At 61.2% G+C, this 19,060-nt stretch overlaps 1 protein-coding gene across 1 annotated transcript in view; it reads left to right on the forward strand.

The window, feature by feature from the left end:
- The first annotated feature begins 12,667 nt into the window (after positions 1 to 12,667).
- The window catches only part of YKT6 (YKT6 v-SNARE homolog), an 8,888-nt gene continuing 2,495 nt past the window's right edge, over positions 12,668 to 19,060 (forward strand). Inside the window, exons 1-5 of the mRNA XM_059397109.1 lie at positions 12,668 to 12,947; positions 15,526 to 15,608; positions 17,145 to 17,245; positions 18,075 to 18,179; positions 18,437 to 18,502. Of these exons, the coding sequence (XP_059253092.1) occupies positions 12,844 to 12,947; positions 15,526 to 15,608; positions 17,145 to 17,245; positions 18,075 to 18,179; positions 18,437 to 18,502 (459 nt within the window). The 5' untranslated portion in view covers positions 12,668 to 12,843. The remainder of the gene's footprint in view (positions 12,948 to 15,525; positions 15,609 to 17,144; positions 17,246 to 18,074; positions 18,180 to 18,436; positions 18,503 to 19,060) is intronic.

Below are 19,060 nucleotides of genomic sequence, written 5' to 3' on the forward strand. Positions count from 1 at the left end.
GAACACCCAGCATTTCTTCGACACCAGCCACTGGTGGGCCTCTCAGGTGCTCCTCTAACAGCCAGCTGTCGCTTGTTCCATCGGACTTCTTTACAGCCACTCGCAGCAGTTCTCCGGAGTGTGTCTGCGGGCACCGTGCCCCCAGGCTCACCTGGGGGCTGCAGGGGCCAGAGAGGGGGCAGGGGTGGGGGAGGCCGGCGCTGCCCCCTGCATGCTTGCCTCGATGCGTGTGCCAGACCGAGCATCCCCCTGCAGGCTCCGGGCCGGGCCCTCTGCAGGCTGGGGGAGCCTGTCTGTGAGTAAATGATGGCAAGGTGACCGGCCCTGTGTGCGGATCCTGCGTCCTCTGGAAAAGACTGTGTCATGGGGGTGGGGGCACACATGCCTTCCCTCACCGGGATGCTGGCAGGACCATCTGGAACTTCTGTTCGTTGGGGAAGCGTGGCGATTCCGGAAGGGGTGCACGTGATGTGGCACGAGGCTCCCACCCTGCTCAGGCCTGTGAGCCCCCCGAGGAGGTGTGCTGGGGGCCCTTTACATGGGGGGACTGAGGTCTGGAGGGCTCTGCAGGCTGGGGAAGGCCTCCCTGCTGGAGCCGGGGAAGCAGACTGGAGACTGAGGCCTGGGAGCCGCCTCAGCAGCGGGGCAGGGCTGGGAGGAGAAGGCGGCCGTGGGATGTGCGGACGGGGATCCTTCAGCCCCAGACTCCAGGCTCAGGTTGGCTCTGGGGCAGTACTGGGCTTTAATTTTCTCTGGGACAAAGCAGAGGTCTGCTAGGCCTCCCAGGCAGGAAGCACGGACACCTGGCTGTCGCCCCCGCCCTGTAGGGCAGTCAGTGACCCGCCTGGGCAGGCTGGCAGCACTGCAGCTGGAGGGAGGGACCCCCCCCCTTCCTGGACGGCAGTGTCAGAAGCACCCAGAGTCTTGGGACATCTCAGACGGCACCCACCTCGGGAGCTCCCGGTTCCCTGAGAGTCCCTGGCTGACCTACCTCTGGCCACACCTCCGAGAAGTCTCCACGCCCATCCTACCAGACACACGCTGCTCTGACCCCTTTTGCAGACCAGGCAGGCCAGACCAGAGCCACTCGGCCACAGCGGGCCTCACGGGAACTCTTGCAGGGCCACCTCTGGGCCCACTACTTAGGGAAGAACTCACCGCTGGGCCTCTAAATCTGGGTCTGTCCTGCTCTGTCCAGTTCTGTTCCTCTCTGTCCAACTCTGTCCCCCTCTGTCTGACTCTGTCCCACTCTGTCTGGCTCTGTCCCGCTTTGGGCCAGTTCTGCAGAAGCACAGGGAAGGCGGCCTGTGCCTCTCTGTCCCAGTCCTGCTGCCACAGGAGTAGACGTGGGCCTGGCCAGGTACTGGTCCCCGTGGCCCGCTCCTGCCCCAAGTTGCCCCAGACACTGCTGCCTCCCACCGCTGCTCTGACCAAAGGGCGGGGACACAGGCCAGGTGCTTGTCCTCCGGGCCTCTCCAGCCAGCCCCTGAAGGGGACAACTGGGCTGCCTGCATAACCAGTGGCTCCTGGCTGAGGGGCCCGCGCAGCATCACCCTACTTCTGCACTGCTCCTTCCACAGGGCATCGACCCCTGGCAGCTGGAAGGCCTGAATTCTGGGGGCTCTGCTGTACAGAACACAGAACTGAATTTTGTGTCCCCGAATTCACGTCAGAAGCCCTACCCCACAGCGTGACGGTGAGGAGGCCAGCCTTTCAGAGGCGACGAGGGCTGGATGGGGTCACGAGGTGGGGCCCTGAGAGAAGGACACCAGAGCTCCTGTCTCTCTGCCGCAGAAGGCAGCCGTCCTCACTGGAGCCCGACCCTGTGGGTGCCGACCTAAGCCTCCAGTCTCTGGAGCTGTTAAGAAGCCGGGTTGTTGAAACCCCTCAATGGATGACATGAGATTCCGGCTCCCCCAGCCAGGACAGGACCCCCCGCCAGCTTTCTTCAGGGAAAGTGCTCCCCAGAGCTGCCCTGTGTGCCTGCGGAGCCCCCTCCTTCCTGGAAGAGTGTGGACCAGCACAGAGGAGGGAGGGAGTCGCGCATGGACGCTTCCAAGGGGGTTCCCGGGGCTGCTCCAGGCCAAAGGACAGCACCTGCCGCGGGGGGCCGGGGGGTGTGCAGGTGGTCCCTGGCTGGGCTGGGGGCTCAGGCAGATGTAGTCCTGCCCCCAGGGGCCAAGAGAGGCACCGGGAAGGCCAGGCCATGAGGAGGGGGTTGACGGCGGAGGGGTGACTGCCCGCGAGGGTTGGGAGGTCTACACAGGCACCAGAGCCGCCTGCAAGCTGCGGGGAGCAGAGCCAGGTTCCCTGCGAAGCCAACAGAAGGCTCTGGTCCTGGGAGCCCTAGGTAGAGACAGCCACGCTGAATCGTTCGGGTCCCCTTCGGACGCATGCTCCAGGGCAAACATGGGCATGGGGTGGGGTAGAGGGACGCAGGGTTGGAGCCACACCTCAGCTCCTTTGGGGGGACCTGACCCCAGGCCAGTCTCCCCACAACAAAAGGCGGGTCTTCTGCCCAGCCCCTTGCCTCCCTGCACAGCCGCGGCCGCCTGGCTCAATGACGCTAGAGGACAGCCCACACAAGGCTGGGATGCGTGGAAAAACCCCAATACTCATGCTGCCTCTCCTGACACCTTTGTATTTTGTTCTTCCCACTTTTTTGCAGGAATTCAATTCTTTAGAATTTGCATGAAAATATCACTTATCTTGATGACCAATGTTTTTGATGCTTCCCTAGCCGCTTGGCCTGGGGCTCTGGAGAGCCGGCCGGGCCTGGGACCAGCAGCCCGTCACCTGGGGGGCACCATGTCCACCGGCTCAGACGGGCAGGGGGAGGACCAGCCCCGAGTCTGCAAACGGGGTCCCCAAGCCAGCTCCATACAGCAGGCCCCAGGCCCTGACACTCAAAGTCACCGAGATGCCACCTCCCTTCTTCCCAGGTAGCCTCCTGGGGGCCTCCCTTGAGCAGGATTTCTCATCCAGACTCTGGCCACCCCACCAGCAGATGTGGGACTTGGTTGAGGCCTGGGCCCATCTTGCTGCCCCTGCCTGCAGGCGCCCTGGCTCGGGTAGGTTGTTTTTCCTCCAACATCATCAGCCCCACCGGGAGCAGAACCAGCTCTGTGTTTGTGCTGACCTCGTCAAGTCACAGAAGGAGAAGTGAAGACATGTGAGGAGACCATGCCAAAGGGACCGGATCCCGGCCCTCTCCCCAACCTCCCCAGATCTGCCTGGGTTCTGGCCTGGGGCTGCAGGCATGACCCACACTCCACTCCCCCCGCCCTTGGCACCAGCTCTGTCTCCTTGCTCACTGCCTGGGCACAGGGCTGGCTGTAAAGACATGTGGATTTCTCTTTGTTGTGGAAAAACTATGTTCTCTGCTCCTCACCAGAAGCCATGGTCCTCCTTCTGGAGGGATTCCTGGGAAGAAGTGTGGTGTCTCGAGCCTGTCACAGTTCCCGTTGAGGGCTGCCTCATGGTTCTGCCCCGAGACTCCAGGTCCCCAACCCCCAAGCTGGGGCTCCAAATTCCCCAGACCCCCCAGCCAGCGGTTGCTTGCCAGACCTCTAGAAGCCTGCTTTCCAGGTCACTGGGCCAGAGCCCGAGCAGCAGGAGAGGCCTGGGTCTCTTGGGAAAAAGGGGCCTCCCTGCCGGACAGGTTCTGTGCCCTGGGCTCCCTCCCCCATGAGCCCTCCCTAAGGGGCTTGTGCACGGAGTCTGATTCTGGGAAGCCCGGGCTCGTCCATGCTGAGCAGATCACAGCCTGCACTTCTGAGGAAGCCCATGAGCAGTGCGTTACCTTTTCCTTCTTGGTGACGTCCATCCTGGCTCTGTCATCCAGCATTCATGCAGTGGCCCGCTCAGGTGAGCTGGGACCCCTCGGCGTTCCCCGACAACTTCCAAAGCAGAAAGACCCCAAGCTGAGGAAGAGTCCGAAGGAAGCCTCTGGCCCACCTCGCCGCCGGCTTCTGGCTTGAGCTTCAGGCATAGAGTTTCTTCCTTTTCATTGTTGACCAGCAAGCCGGTGAGGCTTCTCTTCAGGGACGCAGCTGGGACCCTTCCTCACCAAGGCCCGTCCGGCCACTGCTGGAGGCCGGGGGCTAGCCAGAGCCGGTCAGCCTTCTCTCTGGGCTGTGCTGAGCTATGGGGCACAGTGTCCTCTGGAAAGACTCAGCAGAAAGGGTCTGTTTCCTTCCCGTGGCCAGGGACAACTCTTGAGTATTTAGGTTGTTGGTGACTGTGTCCCCCTCACACCCCAACCTGCTTTCCCCAGGCTCCGGGCCACCCAGCACTTCCTGCTCTAACCAGGTGTGGAGTGGGGAGTCCCCCCACAGGGCCTTCTGTGCTCCCCGACAGGACCTGTGCTGCCATGGCAACCAGGAGCAGGGCCCCTGCGCTGGCGGCCTCCGGCCTCTGCAGGGCTGACCATCCTGTCATTAGAGCTGCCATGCAGAAAACTGGGCTGATGGCAAAGGCCTCCATCCCCATCACCATAGTGACGGCCCAATCGCCCTGTCACCACGGACTTCGCCAGCTGTCCAGTTCCCAGGGCAGGGTCATGGGGTCTTCTGAAGTCACGTCCTAAGGAGCAGAGGCCCCTATGAGTGTGGAATCTAGAGGAAAGGGTACTGGTGGCTTGGCACCTGTAAGCTCTGGGCTGTCCTCCCTGCCGACCTGAGCCAGAACATTGGCCCGCACGCAACAGAGCCCATGGGGCCCTGGGGCCTCAACTCAGGACATGTGCACACCCACTGGCACACCGGGAACCCAGCAGAGGCCAGGTACTGGATCAGCCATCGGGAGCAAATGGTGGGAGACCAAGGACCATCTCAACCAGAGTCTCTGGCCTCAGCTTCTTAAGTCTGGCAGGCACGCTGTGTCCTCACAGCAGGTCTCAGCGCTGGCACACGGGGAGCACAGGCCTGGCCAGGGTGTGCTGCAGGGGAGAGTGGGAGAACAGAGCCAAGCAGGGTCGGGACCAAGCCTGGGGTCCAGCAGAGGGAGTGAGAAGCAGTGGCCAGTGAGACTCTCCAGATGTGTGTGCAGTCCCCAAGCCAGTGTCCTCCCGATGGTCATCTGGGCCACACCTCTTCTTCTTCACATGCATGTGTTTCTTCCAGATGATTCCTAGAGGCTGAACTGCCAGATGAAGCGCTCTGCACACCCTACACTCAGGCGGCGGAGAGCACAGGCTCCCTCAATGGCTCCAACTCATTAGCCCTCCCCCCGACATCAGGAGCTGGGCTCCATGCCGGCCCATCCTTGAGACTGTAAACCGACAGTTTGGGGCTGACCTGTCTGTCGTCTCATTGTCGTTCAAAGCGCTGGGTCCTTTCCAACTGCTCCCTGGTTATTTGCATTTTTCTCTAAGAATGATTTGTTTATACTTTTTTACCATTTTGTTATGGAATCGTCTTTTAATTTTCAATTTGTAGGATGGGTTTGTATGTTCCATTTGTTTGTTTGTTTTAAGATTTTATTTATTTATATGACAGACAGAGATCACACGTAGGCGGGGGGCGGGGGGGAAGCAGGCTCCCCATTGAGCATAGCCTGATGCAGGGCTCAATCCCAGGATCCTGGGATCATGACCTGAGCAGAGGGCAGAGGCTTTAACCCACTGAGCCACCCAGGCGCCCTGTATGTTCCATTTGTAATACCTACTAATTCCTTGTCAAATCCATGTGGTGTCTCTCACAGTCTATCCTAAGCTCAGACTTGATCACTGGGGTCTTCCTCATACGGACATGTGTCCTTACGAATTTCAGTCTTGGCTTTCTTGTTCTGAGACTTGTGTCTCATTAAGGAAAGCGTTTCCCATCCCCAATTGGAAAAATGCTTTCCCACATTGCCTTCTAATATTTTTTTCTTTTTTAAAAAAATTTTTCTGTTCAGCACTTTGGTCCTTCTGCAAGTTGTTTTCATGTGTGGTGTGAGGTAGCGTGTCTATCTGTTGGGTGAATGATCATTTTTCCACTGATGGGTACTGTTGGTAGCACAGCGCGGGTCCCCCAGTGTTTGGGTTCTTAATCTTAAGGCAATGGCTTGGCTCTGGTCATCTTGCAGGAGTCACCATCGGCTATGAAGTCAGGTCTGGAACCACAGCTAAGCTGACCCTGTCACATAACTGTGGTCCTCTGGGACCAGAGGACAGACTGGCGTCCAGCTCAGAGACCACATCCTGCCTGCTGTCTCGCCATCTGCCTGCGAGGCGGTCAGGAGGCTTTCCCCAGTCTCCAGTTCTGCGATGTGAGGCTTTCTCCCCATGCCCTGTGGAGTGTGCCTGCTGTCTGGAGTGAGCTCACAGTGAGCAGAGATGCTGTGATTTTGGGGGGCAGGCAACTGTCCCCTTTTGTTCGGATGCTGTCCTTGGCGGGGCACAGGATAAGGGGTGGCCTCTTTGGGTGCTCTTTCTTTGCTATCAGTAACAAATTGTCTGAAGGTAAGCATGGCTCTAGTACTCTGCCTGGCCTCAGCTCTGCTGGCATGCAGGACGTCCGTCTGTCCATTTGTGAGGCCCACGTCGGTAGACGTAGGCGACAGGTGGATGGACCTAGGACATCCTGGGGTCCTGTGAGAGAGCCCCAACCATGGACCGCCCAGGGACCTCCGTCGTGCACCCATTTAGCAGTCAGTTTGTGGTTATAGTGTGCTGCCAGGGAGCTCCCTCTGTCATCTTGCTGGGCTTGTGCAGAAAGCAGCCGTCTGTCCTTATCTGACCTCTGTCTCCAGTGCAGAAATGACAACGTGGTTTCTTGCCCCTTGCAGGCATTCCAAATGCTTCCAGAGAGAGCACAGAGCTCCGCTGGCTAATGATTATACAATCCAGGCCTGTCACTCGAATGTTGCAACCCTGGGACCCACACACGGAAAACAGCCATAGGAGCCCACATGCTGGCCCTTCTCTCTCTGGTCTTTGTCTCTTCTGACCGGCCCCCCTCACTTTAGTAAAACTCCGCTCTGCTTCCCGACCCTTTCCTTCCCTGTCCTGTCCTTCCTCCCTGGGCCAAAGAGCCGGGGCTTCCTTGCCCTCCCAGCTCCGCCGCAGCCACGCACACTGCGAGCTGGCGCGGCCGGAACTTGCTCACAAACAGGACGGGTGTCCCTCCCGCGCCCCTTTACCACACGCCTCTGCTCTGCGGGAACTCAGCGGGACTCAGCCTCCCGCGCGCAACCGGACGTGCGTTCTGAGTGGCAGTGCGGGAGGCGCCGTCGCGCCGAGCGGCCTCGCTCAGAAACTCGTCCGGGTCCCCGCCCGACCTCTGGGTGAGCAGATGAACGTTCTCCCGGATTCCACACCATCCGTGAGACGCGCCCCCGAGTAAGGCGCGGGCTGCAAGAGGGGCGCCTGTCCTTACACCGCCCGCGCGAGGCACGGAGCCTGCTGCTCGGGGAGCGGGCTGGGGTGCGGGCAGGGCCGAGCGGGCCGGCGGCAGGCGCGCGGTCCAGCGCTGGTCCCCGCGCGGGAGGTCACTACGGCCAGGCGGCTGGATGGACGCGCCGCAGGCCGGAGGGAGCAGGCACAGCGCGGGCCTCTGCTCCCTCGTGCCCGGCGGGCAGACTCCGAGTGGCGCAGGCCCTGGGGCGGCCTCCGGGGGGCACCGCGCCCTAGGCAGAACCTCGGAGCCACCCACTGCCCCGACCCCCGCCGATCCCGCGCCCTCCTCCCAGGGGGAGGGCGGGAGGCAGACGAAGGCGCCACCAGGAGCCGGAGCGGAGCGGGGCTGGGGGGCTCTTCCGGGCTCCCCGCGCCCTTCCTGGGCTAAGCAGCATCTCTGGCTGGTTCTGCGCGGCTGCGGCTCTTCGCCGGCGGAGGGTTTGCCCGGCGCTCACTCGGCCACGCGGTGCGACCCTGCACGTCCCGCCGGAAGCTGCCACCACCGCCCGCCCCGGACTTCCGGCGGACCCCGGCGCTTCTCCCGGCGCGAACGCCACCGCGTCCTCCGCTCTGCTCGGATTGGACAGCCCACCGCAGGGGCTGCGTAGATTGGCTGAGCCTCGGGTCACGTGCCAACCTGGAACCCAATTGCTGAAATCTCTGGGTGCCCACGTGCTAGCGGCGGGCTGGGGCAGCTGCGAGGGGGCACGGGGAGAGGGTGACCAGCATCCGGGAGGGCTGGGGCACCCAGTGAGGGTTTCGGGGGAGGAGGTGCTCAGCGGCGGGGAGGGCGGGGGCACTCAGAGGGGAGCTGAGGAGGAGGGGGTGATCAGTGTGGGGGAGTGGGGGCCTTCAGAGGGGTGCTCAAGGGGACGGGGAAGGCCCGGGAGCCCTCAGCGGTGGGGGCGCTTTAGGCCCAGCTCGGGAGGAGGGCTGGCTGGGAAGGAGGATTAGGCGAGGTTTTCACTGTGAGGCTCAAGGGGGTTGGGGGGTTAGGGAGCAGGCTTGGAGGGAGACCCAGAAGAAAGTGCTAGGGTTCACCAAGGGACTCACATGGGGTCTCTGGAGGGCTAAATGGAAGAGGGCTTCGCAGGGGCAGAGGGTGGCTAGAGGGTGGGGTTCACAGGGGTTATGGGGGGGCGGGAGAGGGCCTCAGGGGGGCCCTTGGCAGCATGTGTTGGAGCTTATGGAGCTCAAAGAAGGGGGAGCTCAGCCCCTCTGCTTTTCAGATCCTTCCTGACCACATCTCCTTTGTGGTAACTCCCATCTTATTTTTTATTCCTGGGAGTCCTGGAGACCAGCTGCTGTGGGGCCCAGATTCTGGTCTTGCAGGGCTCTCCCTACCCCTTTGGTCCCCTTCCTTCTCTGCAGACTTTTCTCCTCCTTCCTGTGCAGGGCAGCCCCTCAGAATGTCAAGGCCCCAGCCTTTAGACATGACCTTTGGACATGACCACATGTCCAGCCTGGGCTTCACATCCATCCCTAGTGCCTGAGCTGGGGAGGGGTCTCAGGGTACAACTAGAGCTTCTTAGTAGCCCCTAAAAGGGAGGCAGTTCTGAGGGGTCTTTCCCAGCTGACTCACATGCCCCTGGTCTTCCCTGGCTGTGGTCCCTTCCTGGCCAGTGCTGGCCTTCACGTGAACCTTCTCATAGTATGCCCCCTCCTCTCCTGCTCCAACATCTCCTGTTCCGTCCAGGCTGGTGGTGGCCTGGGGAATCTGTGGGGAGGGTTGTGGTAGTGAGCAGTGCTCCTGGGGGCCATGGCTGGCTTCTGGCATCGAGTCTGTGCTCCTTAGGCTGGGGAAGTACTAAGAAGGTGACCAGGAGGACACATTCTCTGCCCTCTTCGGGTCCCCAGCTGTGCCTAAGAACCAAGCTGCCGTCAGCAGGAGAGAAGCATGCAAGTTTTACTCAAGCTTTTATAGGTGCACGGGAGCCTTCACAAGAGAATGAAGACCCCAAGACGTGACCAGAGCAGGAACGATGGCAAGCGCTCTGGTGACAAAGAAACAGCGAAGAGCCGACGTGACAGAGGGTTTGGGCAGGGAGAGGACGTTGCTGGGAGTCATTGCAGGATGGAGTTGTTTGCAAGGATTTCTCTCAGCCTCATTCATCTCTGGTGGCAAGGACGTCTTCCTCCTGCTACCCAGAGCATGCCTTTCATGTGAGGGTTTGATGTGCTGCTTTGAAGGGGAAAAAGGAGGGTCAGAGCGGGCTTCTTGCCCTGCTGTCTGTTGGGTGCCACTGGCTCAAAGCAGTCGGTATGTCTAATCGGTACATGTAGGAGGGAAGGCCCTGGGGCTCCTTGGGAGGCCTGATTACGTCTGTGGTCCCTGGTAGGGCTCCTGTCCTGGGTAGGCTGCTGAGGTCCACGTAACAATCACAGTGAAAACAGCCCTGCTGCCATGGCCTTGGCTGACTGGACTAAGGGGTAGGGAGGCCAAGGCCATGGCATGGCCAGGTTCCCTCCAGGATCCCCTGGCATGCCCCTCAGCTGCTTTTTTCCAGCTCTGTGGGGGTTCTGCTGTGCACCTCAAAACAGGTCCCTTTATGAGCTGAGAAAGGCCTTGAAGGTGGGTGGGCACCTGCCTGCCCGGCAGGGGTGAACTCACAGAGCTGGGCCATGTGTCGTGACAGCATGGCTCAGGGTCAGCTTGCAAGGGAGCTCTTCCTCTAGGACCTGGTGCACGAGGGAGAATCTGGACTTCAGAGAGCTTGGCCACCCCCAGTCCCACGGGCGCCGCATGCATAACATCAGTGTCTCCTGCCTGTGGTCTTTCCCATACCCACCTCTTTTAAGTCTTACAGAACAGTACGAACCATTCCTGGATACCTGCGTCCCGACTCCTTCGATTAATCGTGTGCGTGCTATGCTTTGCATTACATCATACCCACATCCAAATCCTGCAAAGGGGAGGTGAAAACAGGATGTCCCTTCACCCCTAACTGCTTGTGTGGATTTCCCAGAAACCAAGAATTCTCTTACATAACCACAACGCAGTCATCAAAGCCAGGAAATTATAGTAGAGACGATAGTATTTTCCACTCTGCAGACCTCACTCAGCCTGTCTGATCTCTGCTCCCTGCCCAATGCCTTCAACCTGCGATGATCTCGCCTCTTTGTCCTAAATGATACCAACGCAGGGAATCATCAAGGTTTTTACTTGCTGAACATCTACCAAGACTAGTGTTTGGAATATAGCGTCTTACCATTCAGCAACACACTGAGGGAACAGGTTGTTTCCAGTTTTGCAGGTGAAAGAGAGAGAGAGAGAGGTTAGTGCTTTGCTCTGGGGGCTTGCAGCGGGGCTGGGGCTGCATCCAAGCTGGGTGGTGGCTGGGTGGTGGAGTCAGAGGTGGGCTTACTTCTCAGAAAGAGGGACAACGAGGCTGGGGAGTTTGCAACCACATAGACCAAGGAGGGGAAGGCGGGCTCAGGCCAGAGAGGATGGGAGAGCCTCCGGGAGTGGAGCTGTGCTGTGTTACATGTTGTGGTGTGGACTTGCAATGTCCTTGACCTGAACCTATTTCTGTGTCTCTAAGGTGATGATACAATCTTTCTCTTTTCTCTGAGGGCTGAATGAGGTAGCACATGGGGAGTGCTTGGGGTAAGATCAATGGTAAGGTATCCATTAGTATGTGGCAAGTGAACACTTTTTTTTTTTTTAAGATTTTTATTTATTTGACAGACAGAGATCACGAGCAGGCAGAAAGGCAGGCAAAGAGAGAGGGGGAAGCAGGCTCCCCACTGAGCAGAGAGCCCGATGCGGGGCTCGATCCCAGCAACGAAACCATGACCTGAGCCGAAGGCAGAGGCTTAACCCACTGAGGCCCCAGGTGCCCCGACAAGTGAACACATTTAAATGTATTCTGAGCAAGAACTGTCCTCCTTGTCCCTTTGAATAATGTTCGGTGGCAAAGGAGAAAAGGGGCTCTGGGATTTTCTCCAGCAACGGCTGTCGCCTGCCCCCTATAGGACAACAGTGTCCACACAGCATCTTGGGATCCGTCTGGCCTGCTGGTGCTGGCGAGCCTGTGTCTGTGGGGGACTGGCCTGGCAGTGGCCGGTGTCTGTGATTTATGTTTTGCACCCAAACAGAGGGGATGTGGAAAAGTCCTCTCCACGCTCCGCACTTGAAAATACCCAGGAAGAGGGCTGGTGAGGGGCAGGCGGGGGGGACCTTCCTTCAGACATGGAAACATTTTTCTCCAAACCCCTGCTCCTCTGGGCACGTTTGCCCATGTCTGGAGACGTTCTTGGTCGCCGGTTGGGGAATGGAGTGCTCCCGGCAAATAGAGGGTATGAGGCCGGAGGCGCTCCTTACCCCTCGTGGGATGGCCCCTAACAATCGGGTACCAGCCCCCATCATCCCACCGGAACATGACCCTTGAGAGTGCTGTGTGGGGTGGTGCGACGGCTCCCAGCAGGCGCCAGCTGCTTCCAGCGGGGAGGCTGTGCAAGCCTCTGAAGTTCCGAGGGCCGAGGTCCCTCGGTGTGGCCGGTGAGACGCCCATTCCGGAACACCGTTCAGTAAACACGAAGTGGGCAGGACGTGGAACTCTTAGGGGACGTGCTCCGTTCGTCCCCGGCCATCGGCAACGGGTTATTTCAACGTCTCCGGACGAACGAGGCCTCTTCAAGTCCCCGCGCACCAGGCGGCTCCCGGAGCGCGGCGCGGACCCTCCGCCGTCGGTGCTGCCGCGCTCGTGCCGCAGCCGCCTACGTTCGTACCCGCACGGGCAGTGGCCGGCCCGGGAAGCCCCCGCAGGCCGGGCCCAGGGGTCCTGGGTGCACAGGGACGGCCCCCACCAGGGCAGGGATGAGAGCCAGCGCGGGCGAGCGGCCTTCACGTCCCTGCAAGAGCCTGCAGAGGGGCGTCCCTGCGCTTCGCTGTGGGGAGCTCACGAAGGACAGCCCGGCCCCGTAACTCAGCCCTCCGAGGGCTCCCCGAGCGCCAGCCTGCGGTGCGGCTCTGCGTGTTCCCGGGAGCTGCCCGCCCGGGACGGCTCCGCGCAGTCCCGGAGGGAGGGGGGAGGGTGAGGATGGGAGGACTCGGGACCCTCCAACAGGGAGGGGGCGGCCTGGGTAGGGACCCCAGGGGGGAAGGAGGAGGTCCCGGTGGGGACAACTGCGAGCCGCAAGAGGGAGGGGCGGCCCCAGCCAGGATAGGGGGGCGGGGCCGGGCTTACGCATACGCACCTGCGCCGCGACGTCTTTTCCCCGCCCCTCCCAGCCCACCCCCTTCGTATTTCCGGCCGCTCCTTTCTGCATCCGGGGCACGAGAAAACCCTCGGTTGGCTCTTGGGCGGTGCCTCGACCAGAACCGGAAGTCGGCCTCGGGCCAGGCGGGGAAGCCGGCGTCCGACCCGTCAGCAACCTGCGGTGGTCCCCAGGGGCGGTGGCTGCGCTGCTCCCTGCGAGGCGGTCCCGCGGGCGGGCGGGCTGCCCGAAGGCGCGGCACCATGAAGCTGTACAGCCTCAGCGTCCTGTACAAAGGCGAGCACAAGGTGGTGCTGCTCAAAGCCGCGTACGACGTGTCCTCCTTCAGCTTCTTCCAGAGGTCCAGGTGGGTGGGCCCGGGCGGCGAGGCCCGGGGGCTCGTGGGAGGCCCGCGGGGTGGGGGCGGGCCCCGGGGGGCGGGGGAGCGTCGGGGTGGTCGGGGGAGGCCCGGCGTCGGACTGCGGGGGGCGGGCGGGGGTTTCGCCCTCCCGCCCTGGAGCGCTGCGCTGGCTCCCTTCTCGGTGTGCGGAGCGGACCTGCGGGGAACCCTCGTCCTTTGGCCCCAGGAAGGCTGACGCTGCTCTGGACGGCGTTTTCGTGCTCGGTGTCTCCCACGTTCCCGTCGTACCACCCCGGGGGCTTGGAGGGAAGCGCGGACCGCCCAGGTCCGCCCGCGGCCGTGGTGAGCTGGCAGGTGGCGGCCCGGGAGCGTGTGTTGTCAACCTGCGCCTCCTTCCCCGAGATTCTGACCCCGGCGTCCGCGGGCCAGTGTATGTCCTCCGATGGGGTTTTCCCCGTGGCTGGGTCGGAGGCGCTGGCGCGCCCCGTTTTATGGGGGAAGTCGTGCGGCCCGAGAAACTGTACGACAGCCGGCCCGGATGCAGACCCTGACTCCCGGGCTTTTCCCGGTTGAGTTTGGCGGTGCGAGGGCCGCGTGCTGAGGGTTTGCAGGCGCGCGACCTGTGGGCTTGCGGGAAGCTGTGTGTGAGGAAGGCCGCGAGCGCTGGGCCCGCTGCTGGGAGGTGCGGGGCGCCTGGGCGCCGCCCCGGGGGTACCCCGCAGGTCTGAGTCCGGGACGCTGCCCTCTGGCTCCGTCCTCACTGCTTCTGGGCAGCAGTTCTCTTGCTCTTTTTGTCAGAGAGGGGGATGCGGGGGGCCCTACGGGCGGCTCCATCCCAGGCTCCCGGGATCATGACCTGCGCCGAAGGCTGGCGTGTCCCCCACGGGGCCCCCCAGGCGCCCCTGGGAAGCAGTTCTTGATCAGTGTCGTGCTGGCGGTATGGAAAACCGTTTCTGTTGTCCTTCCGTGGAAGCGGTTGGTTCTTTGGGAGCTTCAGGAGGTCTTGTGCAGATTTGCCGCTTTCTCTCGCACGCCCTCTGCTCCGTTCTGGCCGCTCTTCCTCTGGGCTGTCCGTGTGTCCCGAAGGTGCTGGGCAGTTGCAGCATGAGACCTTCGCCTCACTGCTCCGGGATACCCCTGCCAGCTCCAGACCACGGGCACCAGGTGCACTCAGAACCCGGCTGTGCCCCCACTGGCGCCTCTTACCGCTGCAGCAGTCCAAGCTTCTCGCCTCCATTCTTCTGCCTGGCGGCAGCCGGACCCTGAACTCCAAACCTGCAGATGGGTTCCCAGCTTTTCTCGCTGCTTGTTTGAGAGCTCCTGCCAGGGATGTAAACCCCTGTGTCTGGGCCCGGCTGTGCTGGGACTCCGCCTCCGCTCCGTTTTACTGCGGGGCCTGCCTCACCCGGAGGCTCTCTCCGTGGGGTGAGTTTGAGCCCATCACGCTCTCAGGGTGACGCTGGGCCCCAGCTGTTGTGCTAAGTGCTGTGTTCCCCTCAGTGCGAACTTGGGTTTTGTGAGTGGGGCGTGGGGCAGGGTGTGCGGGTCCCATGGTTCCTGGCCGGACGGACACTGCGCGGCTGGAGGTCTCCTCTCTTCAGCGAGGGGGGCTGCCGCAGAGTCTTGAGAGCCCCCGTTCCTCCAGTCGAGCTGTCGTCACCTGTGGTGCTTCCATTCTGCCGTCTCTCTGCTGGGCCACGAGTGACCTCTTCTCTCTCAGCCTTTGCACAAGTCACCTCCTCTTCCTTGTTGGCCAAGCAGTGGCCTCTCAGCGTCCCGGGGACGGGGTGTCAGGATGAGCCAGCGTGGCCGCGGCTGTACCCCACTGTGACCCGCTCTCATGGTGGACGCTTGCCCCAGCACAGTGTCGCGTGCGCGGGGCTGGCCCTGGATGTGCGCGCTGACTTCCGCTTCTCCGTGCTCTGGCCACAGCGCATGGAGCCGCCCGTTGGGCCCCCTGCATCCCCCTCTCTGACAAAAAGAGCAAGAGAACTGCTGCCCAGAAGCAGTGAGGACGGAGCCAGAGGGCAGCGTCCCGGACTCAGACCTGCGGGGTACCCCCGGGGCGGCGCCCAGGCGCCCCGCACCTCCCAGCAGCGGGCCCAGCGCTCGCGGCCTTCCTCACACACAGCTTCCCGCAAGCCCACAGGTCGCGCGCCTGCAAACCCTCAGCACGCGGCCCTTGCACCGCCAAACTCAACCGGGAAAAGCCCGGGAGTCAGGGTCTGCATCCGGGCCGGCTGTGGTACAGTTTCTCGGGCCGCACGACTTCCCCCATAAAACGGGGTGCGCCAGTGCCTCTGACCCAGCTACGGGGAAAACCCCATCGGAGGACATACACTGGCCCGTAGGAATCTCCATGAGGCTCGAAGCCGGTTGTCCTGGTCAGCAAGGTAGCAGACAGGTGTGGCTTGAAGAGCTTCGAGGGTTTCTGGCTAAACGGTGTCTCTTGTTAGTCCCTGAGGTTGGGAGGGAAAGGAATGAGACCCAGAAGCAGCGGCCCCTTGGTGTCTGTGCTCAGAGGTCACCTTCCATGCTGCTGGGGACGGGGATGGGGAGAGGTAACGTGTGTTCTGTTCCTTAGCGTTCAGGAATTCATGACCTTCACGAGTCAGCTGATTGTGGAGCGCTCGGCGAAAGGCAGCAGAGCTTCTGTCAAAGAACAAGGTAGGAGGACCTGCTGCCTGGTGCCTGCGCCGCGCCTGTCCCTTCCCGCTTCGGGCAGCCCGGGGCCCCCTCACAGGCGTGCCCCACGCAGGGGCTGCCAGGACTGCACTCCTCTCGGGCTTCCTGCTTCTGCTCGTGCTTGCTCCTGCCGTCAGCAGCCTCCCCGCTTGCTTCTCCTTCCACCTGTGGCGGGCGCTTTGCAAACCAGGCTTCCCTGCTATCGCACTGGGAGTGCGTCCTGTGCTCCCCAAGTTTTGGACCAGGAGTCCAGAAACTCGTTGTTTTCCTCTTGGCTGTCGTTCACATCTTCATAATTCAGGTTTTCTGTAAGCATCGTGAGGCTTTTCTTGGAGAAGCGTTTGTGACAGAGACGACTCAAGAAGGGCAGCTGTGTCACATAGATCGTGAGAAGCTCACTCTGCAGAGACCAGGGCCACGGCCCTGGAGGCCACATGTCAGTGATGAGATGTGTGTTACACCCCGGGGGGCGTGGGGGTCCCCTGTGCATGCTCTGCGCGGCCTCCCTGTCCTGCCCAGGAGATGGGACCGTGAACACGGACGTGTAGTGGGTCACTCCGGGCAGGTCTGCCTCCCCGCGGCTGGCTGAGAGCCTTGTCCTCCAGCATGCACCCGGCCGCTCCAGTCTGGGGCGTGCGCTCCCACAGCACGCTGGCCCCTTGCTTACTGGAGATGTAGGCAGAGCCCAGACAGTGGCGGCGCCAGTCTTGTCCTCCTCAGCCTTGCCCTCACGTACCGTTGCCCTCCTCCGACTCCAGAACTCATGACCTCTCCCTCTCCTCTCTGTTCTCCATGGTTGGCAGCAGCTGTTCTGTGCGAGCGTCATCAGGACGGGGAGGTTCTCCTTTGTCAGCTGTGACCCTTCTGTTCCTCTTCCCCTGGGGGTGTAGTCAGCTGTGTCCTGTCTGAAGAGTTTTGAAAGTGAGAAAAATTCATACCAGGGATGGGACCTGTTTCCCGAAGTGCTTGTACAGACAGAACCTTTGGATAATTTGATGATGATCTCAGGCTGGCAGGGCTAGGTTTTTTGTAGATGGACCTTTTGTCCCCTCCTCTTGCATCTCCTCTCCCCCACTTCCCCCTCTACCCCATCACAGGAGCAGACCTGATGCCCCGAGAGCTGATTTCCTGATGTGGGGCTGCTCTCGGGACTTTTAAGCAGCTGGAGGCTGCTGGTCTTACCCAGGGTCTCCAGCTCGGGGCCAGGCCAGAGCATCTGCAAGCGGGCCAGCGCTGGGGCTCCAGAATGTAGCAGAAAGGCACCTGGGACTGCTTCCCCTCAGTTGCTTTCTGCGCCTGCGGTGGCTCCTTTAGAACCTGCTTGGCCCGCCAGGCCTCTGGACACCTACTTGTACTCAGGTGGTGTTGGGCCATGCCAGTGCCCGTGCTCCCTCCTGTGCTGTTCTGCATGAGTCGGACTGAGCCACCAGGCAAGGGCTCAGCATTGTGACACTTTCACGATTGCTGAAGATGTCCCAAGTCCTCACGTCATCCCGTGCACTTCTAACTTCTCCTTAGAATACCTGTGCCATGTCTATGTACGAAACGACAATCTCGCAGGAGTGGTCATCGCTGACAGCGAGTATCCATCCCGGGTGGCCTTTACCTTGCTGGAGAAGGTGAGTTTGTGGTGTGGCCGGGCTGGCCTGGGACAGGCAACAGTGGACGGTGCCTGAGGTAGAAGGGACGGAGTTATGTGTCCAGAATCAACCCATTTTCAGCGTTTCTTCTTGCTCTAAACAGAGAGATGGCCAGGCATCCCTTCCCAGCGTCCTTTTCTGGTACTGGTTTCTGCCAGTGTCTGGGCTTGTGGCCCTGGTGGCACTGCGACCTGGCCACTCTACAGCAGCATTGCAGTTTCCTTCTGGGCTGGGGCCTGAGGTCGGCTGTGGCTGCACCTTCAGCCCTGGCCACTGCTCTGGCCGCTCTAAGGGCTGCTGCCTTCCCCACTGGTGACTGTTTACTCCCAGCCACAGCCGACTCTGCACTCTGTCCTGTGACCACCCCGGGCTGCTCCTTTCCCCCATGTGGGTGTCGCACCACCATGGGGCTCAGTGCTGTGGTGCTCATCAGAAATATCTTGAGGATGCTGGCCTCCGGCCTCCCTAAGCACCAGTACATTCACCAGCACATGAGATGTGCTGATTGCTTAAGTCCGAAGGATCTAGCTCCCTTTTCAAAGAGCTGTTCTGGAAGATGAGAGTGCAGGGACTTTTCCTCTTAGAACTGCGGAACCTGGTAGAAGGGAAAGTCTGTAGGTTAATATTCTGTTGCTCTTGTTTTCTTCCAGAGGAGATCGGGGTGAGGTTGGGTACACTTTGTTTTTAATTGCCAGAAATCTTCAAACCTTGAGCCTATGTTTGCCCTTGGCCCTGAGCTGTTCTCCTCCTCTCTCGGGCTCTGTGTTCAGGTCCATGTGGCTATGGGATGGGCTCCTTTGTCGTGCAGGTACTGGACGAATTCTCCAAACACGTGGACAGGATAGAGTGGCCAGTCGGATCCCCTGCTAGCATCCACTACACGGCCCTGGACGACTACCTGAGTCGGTACCAGGTAGGTGGGCAAAAGCCCCCAGGAGCGGGCCTGCAGGTTGTGGCTCTGGGCGATCTCCCAGCAGCCTTGGTGTCAGCGTCCCCATGAAACACACAGGGACTCTGAGACCTGGACCCTGAGCTCACGCGGGCTTTCCCTTCTCTGGGGTGTGCGTGTGCAGCCTGCGGTTTGTGACCTTGGCAAACTGTCTGGCTCCCCGGTTTGAGCTTTGTTTCTGGGTGGTCATTCTACTCCTGATGTTTTTGGCTCTTCCCTAGAACCCGCGAGAAGCCGACCCCATGACTAAAGTGCAGGCCGAGCTGGATGAGACCAAGATCATTCTGGTAAGTGGGGGTGGGAGCGAGCACCCTCTGGAGCCAAGTGTGGGAGCCGCCCGGCGCGCAGTCCAGGCTTGGGTTTGGGGCTTTGGGGGCATCCTCCTGCAAATGCTTTGTTGGAAGGGGTGGTTGCCCCCCTCTCCCCGAGTGTCTCAGGCCACCCTGAGTTTGTGCTGCCTGCACCCATCTGGGTTCAACACCACTGTTGTATGAGGACCCCAGCCAAGACCTGCTGTGGCCCTGATGCCTCCCTGCTGCGACGGTCTCTGTTCAGCGGCTCCCTGCCACTGCCGACCCCCGCTGTTTGTCTCTGAGCTCAGCAGGCGCCTCCTTGCAGGGTGGGGGCTGTGGGGGCAGGAAAAAACGCCTATGTTCACTAAACACAGACCTGGGGTCCTCAGTCCCGGTCAGAAGGGCAGGAAGCCCGCATCTTGCCTGTGCTGTGCTCGGCTACAACTGCTGCTTCAGCTTCTCTTCTCTCTCTCTCCCTCCTCCCCCTCTCTCTTCGTCTACCCCCCCTCTGGCTCCCTCCCCCCCCCCCGTCTTCCCCCTTCTCTCCCCTCC

The sequence above is a fragment of the Mustela nigripes genome, chromosome 4, assembly GCF_022355385.1.
Source record: "Mustela nigripes isolate SB6536 chromosome 4, MUSNIG.SB6536, whole genome shotgun sequence".
In the NCBI taxonomy this organism is placed as follows: domain Eukaryota; kingdom Metazoa; phylum Chordata; class Mammalia; order Carnivora; family Mustelidae; genus Mustela; species Mustela nigripes.